At 45.3% G+C, this 26095-nt stretch overlaps 1 protein-coding gene across 6 annotated transcripts; it reads right to left on the bottom strand.

Annotated features, from left to right (window-relative positions):
• On the bottom strand, positions 1–25653 carry KCNJ15 (potassium inwardly rectifying channel subfamily J member 15). 6 transcript variants are annotated; one of them, XR_006016859.1, is made up of 3 exons: positions 7814–8313; positions 2210–3842; positions 1–355 (listed from the first exon to the last, which is right to left on the bottom strand). XR_006016859.1 is itself a non-coding variant. In XM_042033032.1 (3 exons), the coding sequence occupies exon 3, from the start codon at positions 3824–3826 to the stop codon at positions 2696–2698; it is 1131 nt and encodes a 376-aa protein (XP_041888966.1). In that variant the 5' UTR covers positions 3827–3842; positions 4195–4248; positions 4434–4595; the 3' UTR covers positions 1693–2695. The 6 variants fall into 6 exon arrangements, 5 of the variants coding, with proteins under 5 accessions (XP_041888966.1, XP_041888974.1, XP_041888951.1 ...); XM_042033032.1 differs by lacking the exons at positions 1–355; positions 7814–8313 and adding exons at positions 4195–4248; positions 4434–4595 and having other exon boundaries at positions 1693–3842; XM_042033040.1 differs by lacking the exons at positions 1–355; positions 7814–8313 and adding an exon at positions 25372–25653 and having other exon boundaries at positions 1693–3842.
• Between the last annotated feature and the right edge of the window lie 442 nt (positions 25654–26095).

Genomic DNA, 26095 nt, shown 5'->3' with positions numbered 1-26095 from the left:
CTTCTCTTCTCTTCTCTTCTCTTCTCTTCTCTTCTCTTCTCTTCTCTCTTCTCTCTTATCCTTGTAGGACCAAAAGGTCAGAGAAAAACATTTCTGTGATTTTTTTTTCTTTCTTTTCAAAGCTTTTGCTTTAAGATGTTTTAAGAAGATTTAAGATGTTTTTTTCTTCCAGGACAATCTAATGACTGGAATGGCCTAGAGAACACAGTGACTGAACTTTGGGATTGGTGTACAAAGGGATCAGGTGATCATCAGATGTTTCTAGAGAAGAGCCAGGTCTCTTGCTGTTGGTGAAGCTGTTTTGTAGTCAATACACAGCCATGACAATTATTTTAGGAATGTTCTGAGTCCTTATCTGGATAAAAAAAATAATAGGAGTGCTTGTTTGATTATCAAAACACAGATATTAGGGCTTGGCAGATGAAGAGTTAAGACAGCTGTGAACTTTCACCTCAGCACCCCAAAGCATCTTTGAGTTGTAGGACACAAACCTCAGATCTATGAAGTGACTGTAAAATTCTTGGAGCACACGCAATTTATGTGTGTGATGAAACAAGGGATCAGGAAAAGTGATGTAAAATTTGAAATAAACAATCCATAATTGAAACATTTACATCCTCTACATGGGATTGCAAATGAAAACCTGTGTCACCACACAGCATAAAACCACCTGGAAATTCTTTCCACAAATTCCAGGCAGACCCTGCCTACAGTGGTTTGAGAGAACTTGCTCACTCTAGAATGGGTAGAGAAACTCTGAGGATTAAGTAAAGTTTGTCTTTTCAAATAAGTACTTGCATGTTGCCCAGGCTGCCCAGAGCAGCTGTGGCTGCCCCTGGATCCCTGGAAGTATCCAAGGCCAGGTTGGATGGGGCTTGGAGCAACCTGGGATAGAGGAAGGTGTCCCTGTCCATGGCAGGGGACAAGGTGATCACTTCCAATCCAAACCATTCCATGATTCCATGATTCTGTGTCTGATCTCCCCCACAGGAGAGCTAAAAATTTACATAAATCAGCAGTTTTAAGCCTCTCATGCCCCTCCTCACCACCACCACCCTGCCCCACTCACAGACACCCCACAGGCCCCTGCAGTGTGTGCTCCTTTCTTCCTGACATCCATTCCTGGTGCCACCTCTGTGCTCAGCTCGCTTGGGCTGCAAGCTGGATTTATTAACTTTATAGAATATTGTATGGCAGAGTGCAGCACTGCATTCCACCAGGCCACACAGTGCCGGGAAGCTCAGCACAGTGCTGGTAAAACAAATAAGTGCAATGATGCCAAAAGTCACAGAATCACAGAATGCTTGGGGTTGAAAAGGACCTTAAAGATCATCTGGTTCCAACCCCCCCCCATCCTCTCATCAGTGCCAGCCTTGGTGGCTCTCAGGCCAGACCCATTTAAAACAGGTTTTCCTTGCCAAAGCTTTAGAGGAGCAGAATCTCTAGAACTCAAGAGAGCTGCCAAAGTGATATGAGTCAGAAATAATTTCAAATTCCCATTAAAAAAGCCTCTATAACAGAGATGCTACGTGGACACCGCTGCTACCTGGTTTGCTCCCTGTCATCTGGCCACTGCAGTGACCTGCAGAATTCCCAGGGCTTGTGCCAGAGGCAAATGCTCCAAGCACTCAGCTCTTTCAACATCTGGGGTACTGCACCCTCTCCTCGTGGTACAAAGAGATCAGGAACTGCTCGAATTAAATTCCTTTATTAATGGAATGGTTTTAGTAGACCAAAATTGAAATGGATGAAAGGAATGCTTGTCCTTTATGGCTGCCAGAAAAAGTAAATATTGTCTACAGACATTACACAGCTTTCTTTTTAACCAAAATTAAATACGGTCCGGAGCAAAGCAAGCAATCTGTAGAATTGTATTGTTATGCTGCTGTTACAAACTATTTACATTGGATAAAAAACAGGTGTCTCAAAGCCAGCTAGAACCTTAGCTGATTACTGTTGTGATCCTGTGTGTCTTGCCCTCATCTCCCCTTTTTGCTATCAGATATAAATCAGGCACTTGCAAGGTTAAAAAAAGTGAGTGATCATAAAACAATCACAAAACAAGCTCTGAGCAGCAGAGACAGAGAGCGAGTTCTCTTCCTCACCACCCAGCACTGGTCTGTCCCACTCCTTCGAGATTTAAGAAGGAGTTTAACCCCTCCCTGAAGTTCTTCCCACATCCAACCATCTGTCTCTCCAATCAACTTACTTTCAGTGCCAGGAATCCCCAGGCAGGCGATCCCTGGTACGAGAATATAGATTTTAAATATGCATATTTCAAAGGAGGACGTTTCCCTCTAGCAGTGCTGTGTGCTGTCCCTGCATGTTCACAGTAAAACCACGTCAAATAAATATTTGAGGGAATCAGTACAGTGCGTCCAGTTTCACTTTCCAAACGGAAAGTGGCGTGTCTGCTTTCAGTGGTGGCATAAGGCAGAGGTTTAATACAAACCCAATTTTGCTAAGTCATGATCAGGAACAAAGAAATGCTGCCTAATTACAAGATACTTGATTAACAACTCGGCCAAAGGGGTAGATTTACTGTACACCAAAGCTATTTGCTGAAATAGGACTGAAAAGGAAACAATCCTGAAAAGGACTTTACTTCTGGTTTCACAGCAGACATACAGCACAGAAAGTGTGGGTTTTTTCAGTTTGCAGAAAAAGGATTATTCAGAATAATTTGTCCATCCAATCAAACATTACTTTGCTGTAACAACATTGTTCTCAGTTCCCTCTCTCTTTGGTCCTCCTGCCTGTATTTCTCCTCCAGCTTTTGCTTTTCAGAGTCCACACTGTAAAAAGTAGAATCTGTGCTTCTCCTGATCTTCTCAAACTGGCTGAAATCCGCCACGTACTTTCCGTTTGGAGAGAGGGAAACCACAGGCACGAACTCGTAGCCCCAGTGGATCTCCTCAGGGATGTAGGAAGTCCTGCTCTGGCAGACAGCACTGGTGGACTCCACCGTGGCGTTCAGGAGCACCACAAGCTCAAAGTCCTTCTCCTTGAGGTTTTGAGGTGTGAGGTCTCTCAGAGGGCTGCTTTCATCCAAAATGTGGTAGAAGGTTAAAGGCAAAATGAGAAATGGACTCTCCGAAGAGGAGTCAACATTGAATTTGACACTGGCTTGGTTCAGCAGAATCCTCTCCCCTTCTTTGGTTTCGTAGGTCTGAAGAAGCTTCCCAGAGAGCTGACACTGTATCAGGAGGCTCTTCCTCATGTTTGCCACTCTGATCACCAGGCAAAGCTCCCCGTTGTGTTTGGTGATGACGGCGCAGTGGCTGAATTTAATTGTCTCTGCCCTTTTCTTCGGCCTCGCAATCTTGGCCAGGAAGGTACCTGTGATGAAGATCTCAATCAGGGTGGTGATGACCAGCTGGGCCACAAGCAAGAAGATGGCGTGGGGACACTCTTCTGTGATGAAACGAAATCCATAGCCAATGGTTGTCTGGGACTCCAGGGAGAAGAGGAATGCCCCAGTCAGGGAGTCCACGTTCTTCACGCACGGCTCCCGCTTTGGGGAGAACTTGTTCATTTCCAAGTCCCCGTGAAGGAAAGCGATGGCGTAGTAGATCACCCCAAAGAGGAACCAGGTCATGACAAAAGTAGCAGCAAACAGGGTGAGTTTGTACCTCCACTTCATGTCTATGACTGTAGTCCACAGATCCTGCAGGTAGAGCAGGTAAATGCCATCGACTTTGTCAATCCTCACGTTGCTGTGGCCGCTCTTGGACATCACGCGGGGTTTGTGTGCCTTGAGCATGGCGGTGTCGATGCCACCGTTGACCAGGGGCACGCGGGACATGTTGATCTTCGTGGGTTCCATCCTCACTGCTTCAGTCCTGAGGAGAGAAGAAAAGAAGGCTGTTACTTAATGAGACCAGAGCTGACTCTGAGAAGCATTTGAAAATGTTGATGGAGAGAAGCACAAACATAATCTAAACACAGCAGCAGTGAATAAAAACAGCTGGAATATAAAGTTACCACTGTACAGTATCTGACATTACAAATAATTTGATATTCTTTTTTTGCTTCCAGGAAAAAAAAAAAATCATTCTTTGATTCTGGTGCCTGCCAAGTATGGAGAAGTAGGTCTCTTTTATGATAGCCTGCAAAAGAAATTTGTCAAAGCTGAAATTTTATATCAATACTTTATTTCTGTAAAAGGCATTAAATATTTTTTTTTTTCCTTACGTTTCTCTAGAGAAGAGGCTCTTTTTGATTAGTGAGCAGGTTTTCTTTAATGCCCTGAAGAGAGACATCTGATCAGAATTAAAGTCGCCTGGGTTCAGAACGCAGATCCAGCTCACCACCTCTGTCCCTTCCTGCGACGGAGGCAGAATGAGCCAGACCAGCTTTCACTGGGAACAATTAACTTCCACAAGTGATTTACTCAGTCGGATCTGGCTCTTTGTTACGGACCTACAACTAACCTAGAGGGAAACAAAGCAGACCTGAGCACATCAAAGGCAAGGTTTGGAATATTTACACCTGGATGCAACACTCTGAAGCTGTTTGCACTGGACAGCACTCCCACATTTTAAGCCGTCTGAAGGAAAAAAAAACAAAAAAAATTTTTTAAAGGAAGTAATTCACAAAGTCAGCATTCTAAACGTGGGCCCTGACCTGCGCGACCCCAGCAATCATTAGAGCACCCGACTCCTGGGTTTGTTTACTGGGCATCAGTCCGGATGGAGAGGGAGAGTGCGGGCACCCAGGGCTGGGCAGAGCCCCCGGGGTGAGGCAGAGCCCTGCCCGTGCCAGCTGGACGAGGCACGGACGGGACCCGGCTCGCAGGACCAGACAGCAATTACGTAGAGCAAGGACAGTGCACGTTATAGTCGTTCCCAACAACAAAACTTCCTGCTGACAAAAGCAACAAAGAAAAAAAACATCCCATGCATCCTTTGTGCTTTGGCAGGTCTCACAAAAAGGCATTGTTTTGTCCCATTGTTTTCCTCAAAAAGAGCCTCCAAGTCAGTGATTAGTTTTCGCCAACCGCTGGAAAAAAATAAATGAGAAAAAAAAAAAAAAGTCTTCCTTATAGCTACTTAAAAGAATTTTGCAGGAAGTACAAGATATATTTGTGGCACACACATGTGCCAGCCCAGGACATCAGCATAATTGCTCACTGAAGTACCTTTCCTGTTATGTCAATTAAGGAGAATTTTTGTTTGTGACTGTACTCATCACACTGTTGCAGATTTTCTGGGAAAGGGTGATTAAACTTATCCCCCATTAACAACTGTAGCTGGTTCCAGTTTTGGTTTAATCACCAGCATTTCTCTTCCATAGCTAAGAACCATTGCCACAGATATATATATATTTATGAAAAAAGGAGTGCATCCATGATCACAGTAGGAGATTCCTTATGTGACAGTCAAATCAACACACAGAGCGCAGCATGTCCGGATAATAAACAGGAAAAAACCTTCAAGTGATCTGAAAAAGAACAACGGGAGGAAATGTGGGGGCTGGGAGGGGTAGGGCTGGGAAGGACTGTACATGCAACTGCTCTTCAGGCCAACTCAAACCCCAGCATTGCTGTCAGGGGGAGGTAAATATGTGCAGCCTCTAATGGGAAACCTTTCAGGCAAGTGCATGTTCCTTAGGGAACACACCAAGCCTCTCCCTGGATAGGACATGGATATAAAACATGCCCAAAAGTCTGTCCTGAGATCAGTACACTTCTCCCTCTCAAGCACACTTCCCCTTAGCCAGTGCTTCCACAGCACCGGAACAAGTTTCCCTGACACCAGTTGCTGTGCCAGGAGATAGCTGGGATCTCTGCTCCGGTGTTGGAGGCACATCCCCATCCCACCCCCTTGCTCAGCCTACCTGGATGCCTGCTCCTGGGAGCAATTCCCAGGGCTGACAGCTCCTCCTCCCCTGGAGGTCACAGGGATGGGGACAGCCAAGGCTCCACCTTCCCTCCTTGGAGATCCAGCTGGTGGGGTTGGGCTGGAGGGGCAGGGACAGGGCTCCCGGGGTGTCTGAAGGTCAGAGTTACCTGTCCAAGGTCAGGGATGGCCCAAGGCACGTGGACACTCAGCTCTCCACACTCACCATCCCCAGGAGACACTGGATCCTGCACCAGGGGTCGGTATGTGTGTGTGGGATGCAGTGGGAATAACAACAGTCATAGAATCATGGAATGGTTTGGGTTGGAAGGGACCTCAAAGCCCATCCAGTGCCACCCCTGCCATGGCAGGGACACCTTCCACTGTCCCAGGCTGCTCCAAGCCCCAATGTCCAGCCTGGCCTTGGACACTGCCAGGGATCCAGGGGCAGCCCCAGCTGCTCTGGGCACCCTGTGCCAGGGCCTGCCCACCCTCCCAGGGAAGGAAAAGGTTCAACCCTCACAAGAGCCTGGTAAGAGCTCCTGCCCCTGTCTCTGGCCTGCCCTGGAATAGGTTGTTCCCTGTCCAAGAGCCCCAAATGAAAAGAATCCTGACACAGCAGCCTCCCACATTTCCAGACCTGTTAAAGGACGGCACCACAGATATGACACCAAAATGCCACAGCAGAAGAGCTTCCCCCAAGAGATGGGAGGCAGGAAGGAAGTTTCAAAGCACAATGTCTTCCCTGGGCTGCCCCAACAGAGAGAGGCACAGCTGCAAAATTTGCCATTTCACATTTTAAGCCGAGAAGTGAAGCTGTGGTGCAGCCCAGGACAAGGCTGGCACACTCCAGACTGGTCCAGCTCACAGCCAAGGCTGTTTCTCACTGTCCATCTCCCCTGTCCCCATGTGTAAGCTTGATCCCCACATGTGGCAGAGCAGGAAACTTTGGAGTCTGCCATAGGTGAAAGAGGCTTTTTTCAGAGCTCCCCCATCATCTTCTGTGTTCTCTCCTGATTTGTGACAAAGTTACTCAGCTTTACAGCCACTTCCTGAAATGGATCCCAGCCAATTTCTGGTGCTTTTTTTGGTGTCAGGGTATTTTTTGTGTTGATTTGCTTCCTACTTTTTTTTTTCTCTCTCACATCACTCTTTCCTGTGTGATCCTGAATTCCTCTAGTGCTCTCTTCCTCCCCAGAGAAATTCCTCTTGGTTTCCTTTCCCTGCAGAAATACTTCCCTCCTCTGCCACACTGCCACAGGAAGAGAGGATCTGTCACGCTGCCTCTGCTCCCCTCCCTTATCACTGGCAGCAGCCTGCAGCAATCACTTGGGGGAAGAAACTCTGACGAAACCATCAGTAGAAAAAAGAAATAAGGGCTTCAGAGGAGGATTCTCTCCTGCCCCCACTTCCCCAGTGCTTCCTGAGTGAAGTGACCACTATAATATCCCAAAATAAATGATTCATGGATGTCTGTATGTGTAAAAAATACATCATAACACCTGCATTGCTATTTCCCATCTTATAGAGGCACCTTACACTCTCTGCCCTGACAACCCAGCACCTCAGCCAAAATTCTTTGGTTTGTTTGCTTTATGCTCACTCTAAATCACAAAGCACATCTACCACAGTAAGTTACTATGAGCAAACAAGCTTAAGTAATAAGAGTAATACACATTTTTAAATTAAAAGAACTTCTTCTGTCTGTTCCCTAACTGATTTTACACTGATAAATTACTTTTTATTGCTGTAAATCAAAGTGGCACTGCAAATAAAATTGAGCTGAAGGAGAGTGAAGGAAACATACTTCAAGAGGGAAGAAAATGAAATTGTCTCAGGCTTGTCTAGCATTCTAATGTCCTCTGAAATACCTCTTTTCCTCACCAGCCCTTTGGAGCAACCAAAGGAGACTCCCCCTCAGAGCATATGGAAGTTCAGTGCAGACAAAGCCAATAAAACGTAGAGCTACATACCAAACCACCAAGCATGAATACCTTGACATTAAGGTAATTCCAGCAGCCAGGGATCTAACCAGCACATTGCCACTGCTTCCAGGGAGCACATTATCAGCGAGCCGAAGCCAGCTTGCATACACGCAAAAATGTTCCTCTTGCATGGAGCCAGCTTTGCTTGTGCAAGATCTCTCTTGGCAGACACAAGTGATTAAAAGCGTACAGGAGCATGACTTGTTCGAAGGGCCTCAGCTGTTTTCTTTTTTTCCCAATCAGATATGGCTTTGCCACTGGAGCAAATCCTCACACATGCTTCGCTGCCACTCCGATACGGGGGCAGAGCTTGAGCTGTTTTTTCAAGCGGCAAAAAACCATTAGCAGGCTTGGCATCGGGAAAATGAAAAGGCAGGGGTGAGGAAAGAAAACACTGAGGAGGGCTGCATAATCTTCAGATCTTTCCTAGGTCTGATGTGGTTCAGTAGGTTACAAAAGTGCCTCCTGAATTCTCAGTGCTCTGCGTAGCATGAACATCCTCCTCCCTCTGGGCTGTGCACCAGGTTATGCTGTACAACTGTCAACCAGCAAAATCCTCCTCGGGGGCTGAGTTATGGAATTCAAAAGGAGCAGAAGAGGAGGGAGGGAGGGAAGGAGAAGCTGCAAAAGGGTGCTTTGCCTCTGGCATAGCCACACGGCTGGACACTGCTACCCTGGGCTGCAAAAAGAGCCCTTCAGTGCTAGGAGCCACCAGGGAGTGGTGACAGGCAGGCTTGAAAAGCTAAACTTACACATTTTGGGGTTTTATCACAGAAAGACTGAGACAAGAGAACCGTAAATACACCCCAAGTCAAAATCAGCTCCCAAAGCTGCGCCTTCAGCTGCCACCTTGGAGCCACCCATCAGCACAGGGCAGCTCTGGGAATGGTCACTCTCTCCAGTTTGGGCACCAGGAGCAGGTGAAAGCAGGGGCACGTCCCAGGGCAGGACAGGGAGGGCTAAGGGGGGCAGTGGTCAAGCCAGAGATGGGTTTTACATCAGTCACAGCAAAGCCAGGGCAACAACCATTCACAGAGCAGTGGTAAGGAAGTGAAAACCCAAATCCATCTGTCTCTCCTAGGCTGCTGACTGCTGGGCATGGAAGATGAATTAAAGGTGGGCAAGTCTCAGGTGTGTTGTCTCTGAGGGAGATTTGCCCAGGAATGTTGTTGTTTCCCAGGGCAGGGTGTAAGGCTTTGCAGTAACTATGGATTTACACAGAGGAGCCTCCTTCGGAGCTACACTGATGCAAAGAAATAGAAAAACAACCAAGAAGGCAGAGAGGAGGCAAAAGATGACTCAAAGCTTGTTAAAATTAGTGGACAAGCTCCCAGTGATTCCCAAGGCCTCCAAGAGGAGAAAAAGCATATCCTGCAAGGGTGTGAGCAGCTAACACACTGGAAGTGAGCACCCACCCTTCCAAAATCCTGCCCTCCAGCCTCTGGCCTGGGCTCTGGGGATGAGCAGGGGACTTGGCCGTGCACATCCTTCAAGTACACCGAAGTGTTCTTCCAGGAAGAAGCAAACAAACTCCTCACTTCACGAAACTCTCCTTTTTGTGCTCAGCGTTATGGTTTATGCACAGCTGGGAAAGAAAGAAAGGTTCCCTAGAAACCTGTCCCGCTTCTTTTATTTTTTACAAATGGCTTTTCTTCAGCATGGCAGCGTAACATACTTTAGAATGCCTCCCTTGCTGGCACACTGTTGCTCCAAAGTCTTTTCAAACACTGGGAGAGCACAGTTAAGCATTTAAAACCTGCCCATGCCGTGATGCTCTTCCCACCCACAAACCCTTTCCTCATTCTTGCTATGCAAACCATCCCTGGCTCTTTCTATGCAGACAAGTCTGAACAGACTCCCGGGATCCTGCCCTCTCTGTTTCTGGGAAGTTGGGTGCCAGAGCTGTTCTGCAAGGCTGAAAGGGACATTTATTTCTGCATTTTGCTTATGGAGCTCATACCCTGCGCTTCCACTTTCAGTTACATCTTGGGCTGCTGTGGGAACATTAAACCGCTCAGCACAGAGAAGGAGCTAAGCTGGGACTAAACAGGAGTGATGTCCTACCCCAGTCGAGCTTAGCAGCCAATATAAAGCCAGGGCTAAACTTTCAGAGAGCTTAATGTTGTCCTGTTCTGCAGTCACTGCCACTGTTTCTCCACTCTCCCCTTCCAGAATGCACATGGGGACTTCCAACAGCCAAATCTTGTCATTCTTTCTCCCTGAGGTATTTCTCCTTACCACAAGGGTGCCACTCATTATCCTGCTTTCTCTCATTTTGCTCTGTACCCCGTTCCTCTCCCCTTCCCACTCTCTGTGAATCAAAAGATCCAAACCAAGAGTGCTTACCCCACCACCAGGAAAGTGTGTAGCTCACTGCAGAATGCTTTATGTTCAGCAAAAATCTCCCTGTAGGCTCACATCACCCATTCCTGACCTCTCCATCACATCAGAGAATCATGGAACCACAGAAAGGTTTGGGTTGCAAGGGACCTTAAAGGTCATCTCATTCCAACCCCCTGCCATAGGCAGCAACAACTCTGTTTTCAGTGATTTCAAACTTTGCAAAGCTTCAATTAGTGCAAGGTCTCCCCTCCCCATCCTCTCAGCTCCTTATCAGTCAGCAATGTGGGAACAAAGCCTCAGACTCGGGGAGGAGTCTCACCTTCACCTCCAAGGATCAGATTTGGGAACACAAGTGGCAGCAGCCACACAGTTTGGGGAGCTTTGCAGCGCAGGAGGGAGGTGGAGGAGCAGGGCAGGGGAGAATATTGGGAGAAGATTGAAGACAAGCCAAAGAATGCCTCATTTTTTGGCTCTTCCCGCTTAGACATGAGATAAATTAATCCATGTGGTGTTTTGTGGCATGCCTGAACGCAGAGCTCCTGGGCACCCAGCAGGGTGAGGGTCGGGGATGAAGACACCTGTACACATTCCAGCACCAAACAGAAGCTGGGCAGGGATTTTCTGCAAAATAGTTTTTCACTTACTCAACTCAGGCCTACCTAAGTCCTTCCTAAGTACTTAATTCCTTTTTTGGGAACGGGCCCTTGACCAGCCAGCTGCTCTGGCTGCTGGGAGAGTGTTTTCACACAGCTCCTGCTGCCTTCCCCATCCCAGAGTGGGGACAGGCCACCTCTCCAGAGCACGGCTCCCAGGGAAAAGGCACCCAGAGAGGTTGGTGCTACCTTTTTTGTCTGATTTCAGGGCTGAGGCTCAAGGTGGGTGAGTTGTTTGCCCCAAAGGCATGTTTTCCCTTGATTTCAGCCTCTTTGGATGCTGCTGGGTATAAATCACCTGGCAATAATCCTCCTGCATAGCTCATGTGCCAAGAGTTTCATGTTTCTGTACCCAAATGAGGGGTGTCTGTGTTTCCTTCCAGTATTTGAGTCACAGGGTGGCAGCTTTAGGCAACAAGATAGAAAATAATGAGTCTGAAGCCATTTACTGATCAGGTTAAGTTGGAAAAAGTTCACAGGGAAGGGAATCTCCTCCCAGGTCAGCACGAGAACAAAGGGACTGGACTGGACTGCTGCGAGAGAAACCCAATAGGAGCCTTCCAGTGCCTGAAGGGGGCTGGAGAGGGACCTTTCACAAGGACAGGGTGTGACAGGACAAGGGGGAATGGCTTTAAGCTAAAGGAGGGAAGCTTTAGATACTGGGAAGGAATTGCTCCCTGGGAGGGTGGGGAGGCCCCTGGGCAGCTGGGGCTGCCCCTGGATCCCTGGCAGTGCCCAAGGCCAGGCTGGACATTGGGGCTTGGAGCAGCCTGGGATAGGGGAAGGTGTCCCTGGCCACGGCAGGGGGTTGGAATGAGATGGTTTTAAGGTCCCTTCCAACCCAAACCTTTCCATGATTCCATGATAAGGTTTCTGGGACTGTCATTCCCTGCTCACCACAGGTTGGCTGTGTCCTTGCTTCACCTTCTTTCACAGCAGATAAAGGACAGCACCTTGTTTTTAACCTTCTCAGTACTCACCCATCACTTTGAATCACTTCATCACTTTGAATAGTAGTAATAATTATAATAAAGTCAAACTCAGAGCAACTGATTTGCCAGTCTGCAGCTGGTTTGAAATCTCCTGCATCTGTTTCAGAGCTGAAGAGGGGTTAGTGGAACAGAAAACTGTTCTGCTTTCTTTTCTTGTTTGTTTGCTTTTTTCCTCCAAATTCATTTCTTGGCCTAATAAAAATCTGGTTTTGTTTAAAAACAAGCAAGCAAACAAACCCAAACCCAGACATTTCCTTGGATTTTTAATTTCAGTTGTCAGCAGGTGGTTGGAAATGAAGAGGAGCGTGCCAAGTCATGGCAGGGAGAAAAGTTAGCGCTTTGCTGGTCGTTCAAAAATTTGGATAAAACAGCTGCAAGGCTGCCTTCTTCAGGGCTGCTGCTTCTCCCTGACTCTCAGCTGGGACAGGAAAGACATCAGGTAGCAATGGGGCATTTCAGACCAGTTAGAGCAGACAATTTACAGGTTTTTGTGCCCCTCTTTATTTTTTTCATGACAGATCCCCTGACGCCCCAAACCCAACATCAGACACCAGGCTCCAGCACCTCACAAGCATCATCTCCTACCTGTGTCCCAACCCTACAAGGAAGGAACATATCCAGGGGCTCAGCAGCTCTTTTTAATTACAATTTGTGGTGCCAGTTCATTGCACCGTGTCCCAGTCAAGTTGGGGTTTGTTCTTAATTAGTCACTGCACACCAGGGCTCTCTCAGAGCTGGGTGGAGGTGTGGTTGGGGGTGAGGCTCCCTGCAGGGTGTCAGGCTGCTGCTGGGGCAGAGTTTTTGCTCTGCTTTCTCCCCATAAATCACATTTCCAGTAAATCACGGCTCTCCTTTAGCCCATGCCACGAGCTCATTAAGAGTTGCTTTAATACCCCATGAGTACCCCACAAATACTATGTACATATACTCTGCAGAAATAAACCTGCCCATAATTTTCCACCTCTGTGCAGCCACTAAATCTCAACACTGAAATATCAGGCTCTGAAAAGAGTTTTCCACCAAAAAAGTATTAAAATTCGTGTGCCTTTTAAATTTCTAAAAACCTCGATATTATTGAAAGTAATGGTAGGGGTGCAAAAGGCCAGGAAGCTGGTAAGGGACAAAAAAAAATTATTTAAAGGTCTGTGTATTGTTAGCCTTTTATTCATCTATTCCTAATGTGGACAAAATAAAATCCAACTGGGGAAACAGCACACCTTGACCCAGCAGGAAGGTGGATGCTGTTACTGGAGTAAAGTTTTTCCTATAAAAGAGTTCCTGGATCTCTTTTACCTGTTTGTTGTGGCTGATTTGTGCTGCTTCATGTAGGCAGAGCAATGATAAATACAGAGTAACCTGCTAAATAATGCAAATTCTTGTCACCTCTGCACGGCCAGGACACACCAGTGAATTAGGAGTGGTGATGGTTTCAATCCTACAAAGCACATTTCCAAGAAAGAAGGATGGATGGTTTTGTCTTGTTGCAAGCTGATTTTCTCAGGAAGTTATTTGGTTATGAAGAATTGCCCTGCCTGTGTGAACAAGTTCACACTGTGGAAAATGTTTTCAAAAAGAGACTCTTCTCTCATGCTGGCAAAATGCAGCCTGTGAGACAAAGTACCCACTTCTCTCACCCAAACCTAAATTATTTTTAAATTGGATGCCTTTCTCTCTTAGGCAAAGCACAGATGATGCTACTGGCACAGCAGGGGCAAATATAACTGACTTATTTTTTGATTATTAATTTCTTTACTGTGAATTAGAGTAAGCGTGGACAATATTCTCTTTGAGGGGCACAGCAGCTTCAAAAATGTTCATTCCTACCCTGTTTTCTCTGCACTACAAAGATTTCAAATTGCATGAAGCACCCATTTCCCTTGATTTTCCAGGTCTGATAAATGGAGAGCAAGCTTTGCTTCCTCTCAAACAAATGTTTGGAAGCTACTTCACCAAAACAAAACTTCAAAATTTTTAAATGCTGGAAAGAAAATTCAAGAGTGTCCAATAAATTCAGGATGTGATATTTCACAGGCAAGCATTTATGTGCACTTACATAGAAGTCAGAGGTTTATTTCTACTATTTAAAATATCATTCCATGGTGTGTGAGCTCAGCTGGTTGGAGCCTGGTGCTAAAAACACCAAGGTTGGGGATTCAACCCCTGTATGGGTCTTTCCCTTAAAAGTTGGGCTTGATGGTCCTTGTGGGACTCTTCCAACTGAGAAGATTCTGTGATTCTGTGCTTCCCAGGTCTATAAAGCACAAGCAGTTGCAAATCTAGAATATTGATGTGGGAGATTTTGCTGTATCTAAAGTCAGGTGGGGATGCATCATCTTTTACACACGTCCCCCTTTGGGCCATTATTGCCCTTAATAAAGTCTCTACATCTTGAAACAAAATAATCTCCTCAAATGTCCAGTCTTGGACACATCCACAAGGGCCAGGAACCACCCCCTGGGGCTGTGGTCTGAGAGCAAAGTCCTTTGCTAAAACACCTCCCAAAGGTGTGCTGGGGTCACCCTGGGGCTCACACACGCTGTCCCCATTCCTGTCCCCATCCCTGTCCCAGTCCTGCTGCTGCCCCTCACCAGCTCCCAGAGAGGACAGAAATGGTCCTGGGGGTCCTCTAAACCTCTAAAATTCTGGACTGATGTACAAACCAGGGCCTTTCACCTGCCTCTCTGAGGTGGTCAGGCAAGAATTAAAGATATCAGGGACACTTCCCTGTTGGAGTAGGGTTGCTTATCCTCAGCACTGCCCAAGAGTTTTGTTTCAGGGCAGCTTTCTCTTTTTTTTTTTTTCCTTTTTCTTGTTCCTGACCAATCCATGGATGTGGTTAATTTAAGGTTTAAAAGGCTTTTGCTCACACATACACACACACCCATATATGTTTTCCACTGAAGTCTGTGCTTTTTCCTAGACCCACCCAAATTCCAGTACATAGCTCACTCGTGTGCCAAGCTTCCCTACTCTCCTTGCAATGAATGGAAAAATGCCCTTTTTTCCACTCCTGCGCATTTTAGGGGGAGAAGCATGTAGGGGAGAAGGAAGAATTTAGTTATACCTGTGATTTCAGAGCAGAAAAAGGAAAGAACCTCAATGTTGTCCATGGGAATGCTCTGTTCCTGAGGTTTATGGGGTTCTGAGCCCCAGTGCTTTCTTGGGACTTCAAGCTGGAATTGTGGAGTGCTGAGGAGATTTAAAAATTAGTAAGTGTGAAGCAAAAATAGCTGGTTGTTGGTAAAATTCCATTCTGTTCATATGAAGTACTTAATGCTCCTGAGTGCTCTGGTATTTTTGTAGGGGGATGACAGAAAATCAAAGATTAATGGTGAGAAACTTTGGGGGGTTTCAGGTGGAAATGGCTTCAGCTGTGTCATTCTCTGCTCCCTTTAACAGGGCTACCAGCAAATTCATGGAACCCCAGAATGGTTTGGGTTGGAAGGGACCTTAAACCCCATCCCATTCCACCCCTATCATAGGCAGGGACGCCTTCCACTATCCTAGGTTGCTCCAAACCTCATCCAACCTGGATTTGAACCTGGGGAAAGGTGGTGGGCCAAGGGCTGTAACAACACACAAGCTCTGTTCAAAGCCTTTTCCATTTCTCTGGCCTCCATGGGGATTCTCTGATGCCTGGTTAAGGCTGGTCCCCCTTGATTTCCTCTTCTCAGGGAAGGCATTAATAAAGCCTCTCTGGCTTCCAGAGCTCCCTGGTTTCATGGAGCTTGTTGGAACATAATTTCTGAAGCCTCTGTTCACCTGCCAAGCCAAGCTGAAATTAGCCCATGGCTTTAAAGACGTGGGCTGCTTTGTACCCCTTCACTCTTAGGTGATGGAAATTAAAATAGGCCAGGTTAATTATTTATCCTTTCCATCAGCAACATGCTAACATTGTGCAGGAGCTTATTGTCACTCACAGATCTGCAAAAATTGGAATAAAAATGGATATATTTTTAAGAAGAAGCTGTTTCCTGAGTTTCTTGACTGGGAAGTTACACAGCCCAGCTCTGTGTGTCTTCCAGATAAACTCCCAAGGAATCGGAGGGAAAAGAATCTTTGTTTTCCTCGTTGCTTTCCCAAATTGTTTGATCCCTGCCAATTTCCATGACACAGACCCCTCAGTCTGCTGCAGAGACTGTGGCTTCGGAAAGGGAGGAAATAGCATGAAAGTACTGGTGCACATCAGTGTTTTTGGATTTTCTCGCCAAACCAGAAATAGCAAAACAAAATTAAAAAAAAAAACAAAAGCAAAAATAGTTTCAACTTTTCTGGCAAAATAAAATAAAAAAAACCCAAATCAAAAGAAAAAAAGGTTGTTCTGGCTGTTTGTTCAAACCAAAAACTAAACCTTTTTTTTTGAGGTTTGCACAGATATGTGTGTGTGTGTCTTATTTAAGTCAGGTGAGGAACAAAACACTCCTTGGAGTGACAGATTGTGACATCTCGCTTCCACAAAGACAAAATACAATTTTTTTACTTTTCAAAATAGTTTGGGGTTTTTTTTTCCCATCTAAACCTGGTTGAAAAGTCTCAGCCAACTGTAAGGACCACGTGGGTTGGTTTGGTGACAAGTGACACTTGGAGGGACACTGGTTGTTGGGATCTGGCAACACAACTACAGTTCCCTCCTCATTTTTCTCACAGTTCCTTAGGAACCTCCATAAAAGCAGTGATAATGTGCCCAAACAAGACAAAAATCTCACGCTGCTTTTCAAAGCCCCTGCGTTTCCTTACACTCAAAGGAGCCTGTTTTGCTGGTTTATTTACACATCCCTTATCTTTATGGCTGCTCCTTTATGATCCCATGTCATCTCCAAAGCTCCTGCAATCTTTTACAGTTGGGAAGGTCCAGCTTTGATCACTGGGGTAATCAGGCTGAATAGAACATTGTTCCTGCTCTGCCGAGAATTTTTTCCGACTGCGCTCAGGACACCGCAAACTTATTTTTAAAACCCTACAACGCTCAGCAGCTCCTCTACCTTGTTTTTTTGTGAGTTTTTTACAGATGTCGTGGACTTCAGGAGGCACTTTGATGTTTTCCAAGCTGCCTGATTTATGAGAACAAAAAATACCACCGTTCCCCAATTATTTTCTGTCGCCTTGTAATAAGGCTTGATGCATCAATGGAAATTCAGTCTAGGCACAAAGAATAACTGGGGAATGAGGAAATCAGCTGCATCTCCCACAAGAGATCATTCTTCCAGTGGAAAAATCAACCTTTTTTGATCTCTAACCCTCTGTACTTTTCCTGTAATATTTAATAAACCCTCCATTTTCATTGGAAAACACACTTGATGGGAAATGTGTAACTGGTAAACCTTTATGTGTTATTTTAGTGCTGTTTATATTCTATTTTAGAGCTGTTTGAAGAGAAGTCATATTTTGTAGGTAAGTCCTGAAGATAAGTAGTGACAAAAAGCAGCTGAGCAGGGCTGTGAATATCTCAAATTGCAGCAGATTTCAGATGGGGTTAAGATAATGGCACTGCTGAAAGTCCAGGGACTGTCACTCTACCAGCCAGGTGGCAGCTTAGAGGCAAAGCAGAAAACTCCTCCATGCACTGTCCTGGTGACACCCTGTCAAATCCAGCCTTTCCCAAAGGAAAAATTCTTCCTGAAAAGTTCTTCCCCTGTTCCACTTGCTGCACGGCTCAGACTTCTGGTGCAGGCAGCTTGGTGCCACAGCATCTCCAAAATCCAACTTTTCTTTCAGTCCAGAGTTTCAGTTTATTAATTAACATCTCCCAGTGCTCCTCCTGCTCACAGTCGTTCTCATCTGTCCCACTCAAAACTTCTGGGATAAAAATCTTATTTATTCTCTGCTCTTTTGACCATTTTAATTTTTCCTTCCTTAATTCAAACACTTCTTTCACTTCTTTATACCCCTAAAGGTCACAGTTTAACCTTTCCACAGCTGCTGCCCTGGTCCCCATAGCTCTGCTTTCTTCTGCTCTTTGTTGGCATCTCATTCCTCTTTGTCATCAAATCAATCCCTGGGGGTTTTTTGCTCTGTTCCTAGTTTAGATTTCTCTTCTCCAATTCCACAATAGCTTCCCATGTGACATAAATGAAATTCCCCTCTTCCCCATGTCCTGAAAATCCACCTGTTTTGAGATACATCACAACAAACTTCTCCCCATCATTGTGTTCACCTACAAAGTTCCTCCTGTGTGTCACTCACTGTTAGATCTGAAATAATTTAGAGCATGTTCAACGTTTTCCTTTTTGTTCACCTGACTGCAAAGTGTGTTGAGGACCTGCTGTGCTGTGAGAAATAATTTGTTCTGACTGTAGGCTATGTTCAGCATCAGCACAGATAACGAGTGATTGGTTTTCTTGGAAGCATGCATTTTTCCAGGATGGAAACCTGGGATACTTTGAGGGATGGATGTGCCCATCTCCCTGCAGTGCCTGATGACCTGAGACCAGATCCTGAACTTTTAGAAAGCTGAAATTGTCTTTTCCTTGCACCTCTATAGCAAGGCCGGAGCTTTTGAAAGCTGCCAAGTTGATTTATTCCGTGAAAATCAACTGTTCCAGTGTATGTGAAGGTACCCCTCTTGTCCTGGAAAGATGAGAATTATACATGTTAATTACCTGGCACAGGTGTGCATTTTAAGTCAGATTATCCAAATAAATACAGGTCAGGGTGACTTGTACTGCTGAAGCCTTTCGGGTGAAATCCCATGGGAAATGCTGTGCTGTGTGGGATCCCAGGTAAGGTTACACACCATGATGTGCCCTTTCCATCACACACAGTTTAGTTGTTGTAAAAAATGCAGATTAGGCACTGAAGTTTATGAACATGTTTCTTATATAAAAACAACCTATCCAGGAATCTAAAATAAGGTGTAGGATATGACTGCTCTGTTTTAAAGGCTCTGGCCTATGACATTCCCTGCCACGGGACAGCTTGGTTGTCCATGTGTATTGGTTTGGTATGGCCTGCTTTTGGGTAGTGTGGGGGCCACAGAGGTGGCTGCTGTGAGAAGCTGCCGGAAGCTTCTACCATGTCCAGCAGAGCCAATCCCTGATGGCTCTGAAGATGGACACGCTTCTGGCCAAAGCTGGGCCAATGAGAGAGGTTGGTAAGGCCTCTGTGATGAGAGATTTAAGAAGGAAATCAAAACAAAGTGGGCACGCACAGTTTTTCCCCTGGCCAGAGAAGAGGGGAAGGTGAGAACACGTGAGGGAAACAACACGGACACACCAGGGTCAGTGGAGAAGGAGGGGCAGGAGGTGCTCCAGCTGCTGGAGCTGAGATTCCTCTGCAGGCCATGGTGAAGGCCATGGTGAAGCAGCTTTGCCCCTGCAGCCCCTGGGGATCCATGGGGGATTCAGAGATTCATCCACAGCCCCTGGGGTGGTGCCCACACCGGAGCAGGTGGATGCCTGCAGGAGGCTGTGCTCCAGTGGGAGACCCGGTGCAGAGAGCGGTCCTGCTCCCAGGCTGGAGCAGCCTGGCCTTGCAGAACTGCACCCTGTGGAAGAGTGACCCACGCCGCAGCAGTTTTGGCAGGACTGCTGCTCGTGAGGGTGGAGCCACACTGGAGAAGTTCACAAAGAGCTGTCTCCCGTGGGGGGGACCCCAGGGTTCATCAGGGGAAGGGCTCCTCTCCCTGAGCAGCGGAACAAAACCTTGGGTGACAAACTGAGCAAAGCCCCACGGCCTTTCCCCTGCACTGTCAGTGGGAAGGAGGGAGGGGCTGGGGGGTGGAAGATGTTCTAAGGGCTTCTTTTGTTTCTCATTATCCTGCTCTGATTCTGTTAGTAATAAATTCATTTTGCAGCTTAAGTTGAGCCTGTTTTGCCCTTGATGTGTTTCTCCCGGTCTTTATCTCGCTCATGAAGTGTTTGTTAATTTTTTTTCCTTTTCCCTCCTCTGCCCAGCTGTGACAGGGGAGGGTGAGCGAGCGGCTCTCATGGGTGCCTGGCGCTGGGCCAGTGTCAAACCATGGCACCATGTCAACATGGAAACTGCCACCACGTCCCTCACCAAAATATGGATTCATCAAGCTTGAAGGTTTAAGAGGCTCCCTCATCCATGATCACAGAATCACAGAATCATCAGGGGTGGGAAGAGATCTTCAAGCTCATCCAGCCCCACCCCAGCAGCACCAGCAGCACCCCAAACCCTGTCCCCAAGGGCCACATCCAGACTCCTCCTGAGCACTCCCAGAGACAGTGACTCCAGCACTCCCTGGGCAGCTCATCCCAAGGCCTCACCACTCTGGCAGGGAAATTTTCTTTTCTGGTCTCCAACCTGAACCTCCCTTGGAGCAGTTTAAGGCCTTTTCCTCTCATTCTTGGGACACGGCAGCAGAGCCCGACCCCCCCGGCTGCCCCCTCCTGTCAGGGACTTGTGCAGAGCCACAAGGTCCCCCCTGAGCCTCCTCTGCTCCAGCCTGAGCCCCTTTCCCAGCTCCCTCAGCCGCTCCTGGGGCTCCAGCCCCTTCCCAGCTCCCTTCCCTGCCCTGGACACGCTCCAGCCCCTCCAGGGCTCTCCTGCAGGAGCCAGAACTGGGCACAGCCCTCGAGGGGCCTCTCAGTGCCCAGCACAGAGGGACAATCCCTGCCCTGCTCCTGCTGGACACACAATTCCTGATCCAGCCCAGGGGCCAGTGGCCTCTTGCCCACCTGGGCACCCCTGGGCTCGTGTCCAGCCGCTGGCACCAGCACCCCCAATGTTTTTATCTGTGCAATTCCAAAATATGAACAACCTGCATCCTACACCTCCGTCACTGCTGCTTGTTTCAAAGGTTCCCCTTTTCATGGAGTGGTTCAAATCCTCCTCTGCTTTTCACCACGGATCGCCTGCCATCTATTCAGCAAGATGGGAGCCAGTGATCAGTTGATAAAGAGCAAAAAGCTAAACCAGAATTATTTGGTGGTGTGTACTGCCTTAAGCTGAGCAAAGCTGAAGATCAGGAGCAATTTCTGTTAATAGCACCTGGAGTTTTAAGAACTCAGCAAATTCTTGACCACTGTTTCATTCTGAGGCTGGGGAATGAGGATCTGGTCGTTCTCCCAGCTTTTTTTGTATATTTCACTCTGAATATTTCAGTTTATGTAGAAAAATGCTTAAATCAAAGTTTCTCGTGAGAACAGAAAGGTTATTATTTATTTATGAGATATTTTCAGTCTTTATATGACATCTTGGTGGTTAACAAACTTCTTGTATTTCTTTGTATTTCTTGGGACTGTAAAGCAATCACAGATAAAAGCTTTTCCTTGATGCTATAATCATTATTTATAAGCTCTAAACAAGCACTGGAACATTTAAAGGCAAGGTGTCCCCACATGCAATTTCACTGTTTATCAACCAAAAATACATCTGCAAAGGCAGAGCCCCACACCAAGGTGCAGTAGGAGGATAAATCACTGGGGTTGCCCCACTGAAATGTGTCTTTTTTTGGATTTCTGCTCAAAAAAACAAAGAAATTTTCTTAAAATAAGTTCTATATTTTCAGTCTGAGACCTTACAAAGGGCAGGGAGATTTATTACCAATAAATATTATTTTGGGTCATGATCAAGTCACAAATTTGGACATTTTATTCTGACAAGAAAGTAAGTCAATGCTAATTTTTATATATTTTTGTTCAAAAAATATAGTTAAATTTTGTCAAATTTTAATTTAAGTTCCAGAGCTTTTTGGTTGGTTGGTTGGTTGAGGTTTTTTTGATGGTTTGGAGTTTCTTTGGGTAATTTTTCAGGATTTTTTTAGACTGCAAACACAGAACAGAGCAGGAAAATACTTCTAGGACCATGCACTCCAACGGAGTCCCTTATAACAATTAATTTTCTGCCTAATCTTAGGGAAAAGGGAGTTTTAATCTAAAACACTAAGATGGGAACAGTCCAGAGATTAATTGTCATGTGCCACCAATTGTGCCAGTCAACCAAACTCAATATGGGGCTAAAATAAAATGTAGGCTTGAAAGGTTTTCTTTTTTTATCCTATTTCTGTGAGAAAGTTTTGCCATTTGCATAAGAAAATGAATCAGAATTGCAACTCCAACACCTCCTCCCAGATGCTGATACACTTTTGGTCTTACTCTGAAAATGAAGCCTTGGGTGAGAGGCTGGAGGGGTTCAGGAAAGGCTGGCATGGAAGTTTCCAGAAGGAAGGGTGGGCAGCTTGGAGTGGATCACTGCTGAGCAGAAAACAAGGGGAAACTTTGGGGAAATTTCATAGACAAGGTCAGAAAATCACAAAAACGTTTGTCTGGTTGCCATTTTCCTTGGAAAATTAAAAATGAAATAACAATCATTTAACCAGGAAAAATTATTTACTGGTCAAAATATTGTAAACATCTATTTTATCCTATTTATTCTGGGTATTTTCTTTTTTTTGTATCTATATTATTATATGTTTTTGTTAGGCTGTGTAATTCTAGTGAGGAAAAGGGGAAATTTTGATCATGATATATTTTACCCTTTTCTCTTTGTCAGTGTATGCTAAGAATACACATTTTAAGCCATCTAAGTAGGTGCACTGTTACATATATATTCCTTCCCTACAGATTATAGTAATATATTAAACAGATAACCATTTTTATCATATATCCTCAATGCAAAAGTGCTAATTTTAGATAAGGAAAAGTACATGATGTGAAACCAGATTGAACCAACACTGAAACGCCTCTGTTAAAACAATGGAGATTAAATTAATCTGATCAGGTTGTACTATTGTCAAAATTTATTTTACTTTATGACTTTTGGGTTGCAAAGAGAAAGTGGCTCTCTAAGCATAGACAAATCCAGCTGAGGATCTCCAAGAGACAAACAAACCAGAAAGGAGCCAAATGTGGATTTAAATGGGGCCAACCTTGTCCCAGCACCTCACTTTCACCAGAGCTAGCAGAAGGTTTGCAAAAGGCTCTGCTGGAAAATGAAATTTGCCAAACACCTTTCTTCCCACTGGGTGTAAATAACTGCAGAGCTGTTATCCCAAAAATGTGCCTCCCCTCTTCATGTCCAAGCAATAATTTTCCAGTGAAGGATGACAATACCTGAAGGCACTCCTGTTACTGCTTGTTCCCTTTCTGCCTGACCACGACCTCTGCCTTGCTGTGAAGCTCAGGCTGTGCTGGCCATACAAAGACAGTCTCCTACACTGGTCATACAGGACAATTTCCTACTCTTAGGAGGAGGCAGAGATGCTCTGGTTAGTGATGGATCCACTGCTTTTGGCTGCTCTCCACGTGCATTTCACCCCACTCAGCACAGCCAGGCAGAGAGTGAGCAGGAGTTTCAATTCATGCACAGCCAGTCCTTGGAGCTGTTTTTCCCTGTTTACTCCAGGAACATGCACATGATTTTTGCCAAACTCTTTGCCATATTAACGCCAAGCCCTTTGCCATTTTAACACCAAACTCTTTGCCATATTAACTCCAAGCCCTTTGCCATTTTAGCACCAAACTCTTTACGATATTAACGCCAAGCCCTTTGCCATTTTAACACCAAACTCTTTGCCATATTAACTCCAAACCCTTTGCCATTTTAACACCAAGCCCTTTACCATATTAATGTCAAGCCCTTTGCCATATTAACACCAAACTCTTTACCACATTAACTCCAAGCCCTTTGCCATATTAACACCAAGCCCTTTGCCATATTAACACCAAACTCTTTGCCATATTAACACCAAGCCCTTTGCCATATTAACACCAAGCCCTTTGCCATATTAACAAACACATCCAGACACTCTGAAGGCTGAAATGATGCTCAAGCCTGTAATAACTCACTTAAGTAACTCATGACTTCTCTCATCCCAAGGGGTTAAGGACAGCTCAGCTTTCAGATATTTAGCATTTAATAAATTCCTTCCTAGTAAATTGACAAGGTTGATTTTAACTGTTTCATACAATAATCAATCATTTTTATAATTTTCATACATGTATAAGTTGCCTCTAAGGTATTTTCCCTCCATCAAGCAAACAAACCAAAAAGGCATCACCCCAAAACCTGCTTTGTTTTTCCTTGAAGAAAAGTGAATCAAAATTTATTTCAAAATGCTCTGAGGCTCAGCATGTAAAACAGTAACATTTCTGTTTTTCTTGGTCCTTCCCAGCTTTGGCCTCCACCTGTTCCCAAAGAACACAGCCCGTCTCTGTGGACTGTGTGTCTGAGGAGAGGGAAACAGGACAGGAGGCAGGAGCAATATTCCAGACTGATTAAATGAAATCTGGATAAATCAATAAAAAATTCAGCTGCAGTCAGGGCTGTGGGCTAATGGCTTGTTTGCTTCATTGCATGAGGAGCCAGGGTAAAAAAGAACTATTTGTTTTCATTTGAAATTCTATAAAAAGTAACAGACTGAATTATTGTATGTACGTTGGAAGACTGAAGCCCAAGTCATCTGCTGCTGTTTTTGTCTCTAGGCCATGCCTCATTTACTGGGATGAAATTCCTGGGGAAGTTTTTGGTCTGGTCTACAACTCTGCTTTATAAAAGTGATGCCAGTTTGTACTGTACAACCAGCACCGTGTTACACTCCAGGCTTGCTTCCTCCCTCCTGTTTAGCTGGTTATTAGGGAGTGCAGAGAGCACAGTGACATTTTATAACTGGGAAATAAAGAAGACATTTCTTTAGCAGCAAATCTTCTTTCCCCCTCAACTTAAAAAAAAATCACAAGAAAGCACAGACTTGGTAGATAAATACACAAGCACTGTGATCAGAAAGGGCCTGGAAATGCCTCCAAATACAATGTGAGAGGGAAGAAGGTTAGTTAAAAAGTGCTGTGGATACTCCTGGTTCTCAAAGGAAAGCCAGCTTTGTTCCTCTTCAAAACCAGCACCTCATGGAGAAAAGAGATTGCATCTGTAACTCTCACTGCAGCATGATCCCGGTGTGAAAATAAAAAGGGAGGCAGTGGAAAAGCAGAGGGGAATTTGCACCACAGGCTTAGATTGTGATTATGAGGAAAAGCCAGACCTGTCGTAAACAAGTTATGTGAAGACACAGGCAAAAGTTGGAAGAAAATGCCTAAAGTTCTCCAACTCAGACATGTTTGCATTCTTTTACACCTACCACAGAAAACTGCCATTCTCTTATACACAAAGGTAACAGGGACAGGATAAAGTTCCAGGCAAGTTTTCCCACTATGCCAGTGAAAACTGATTTCTGCATTGAAAAAAAGAGCAAGCGCTGGCTGAAAGGTATGATTCCAACACTCCAAACAGCACTCTGGATTTCTACAGGAAAAAATCCCTGGCAGGCAAACAGTGACAAAGACAGGTTCAGCATCTGTCCCCTTCCCCAACATATAAAAATCTCAGCCCCATGCATTACAAACCCCACATTCAGTGCTTCACATCAGTGGAAAGACCAAACAGTGACAGCTTTTGCTTCACTGCTAAAATGCCTCTATGTCAAAACCCAGGAAAAGGCACAATTTTATAAACATTTTTTTCTTTTACACACAGTTTCTAAATCCTTAAACTACCAAAATACAGAAAAAAATAGGAAAAGCACCTACTCCTTAGCTTCCAGTTCCACACAGCTCCCAAAGCCCTGCTAAGCATGTATGGATTTTTGACAAATACCTCTTACCTGTAAAAGAGCAATGTTCAGATTCCTTACTAGATGTTATCGTCATGACAAGTCAAACAGTCTTTTTTATAGAAGGTTGGGTGGCTTTTCAATAAAGCATGTGTGCATTTAAAAAAAAAAACAGAAAAAAAACCAACACAAACCAAACCCCTCAGAGAGTCTCCCTTCCCTCGCTGTCAGTCAAAAACAAGTTGAAATAAGCCTGAGTTGGAATTACCTGAATAAAGAAACTGGAGAGAGGGAGGGAGGAGAGGGAGGGAGGGAGAAAGAGAGGGAAAAAAAAAAAAAGAAAAAGAGTCTGAGAGGAGACTCAGTGATGTCAGCAGTGTGTGTTAAGGAAATCTACAGCTGAGCCCAGCAAACTTTATAACTGCACAGCTCTCGACACCCAGTTATGTGGTAAGCAAATACCTGCTTCAGAGGAAACTGATTTACTTCTAAAGAAGTCAGTTAATCTTTGAAGAAACTTCAGCCAGGCTGATCAAAGTCCCTGAAAGGCCTTATTTCCTAAATAAATAAGGTTATGAGTGGTTGTTTAATGCTAAGAAAAGAGGAAGAAGGATAAAAAAGTCAACGTTATTGATTACCCCTTTCCTGTTGGCAAAAGGGAGATTGAGACTCATCTGAAATAAATTCAGGTTGTGGTTGTCACCCACTGAGCTGCAGCAGCTGAAATACCTGACCACCAAATTTTCCAGTGTATTTATCCACACTTTTTCCTTTG

The sequence above is a fragment of the Corvus kubaryi genome, unplaced genomic scaffold, assembly GCF_017639235.1.
Source record: "Corvus kubaryi isolate FWS band 111438036 unplaced genomic scaffold, C.kubaryi_AGA036_p1.0 133, whole genome shotgun sequence".
Lineage (NCBI taxonomy): Eukaryota > Metazoa > Chordata > Aves > Passeriformes > Corvidae > Corvus > Corvus kubaryi.
Note: the sequence above shows the minus strand (reverse complement) of the source record. Positions and strands in the feature narration are given on the sequence as shown.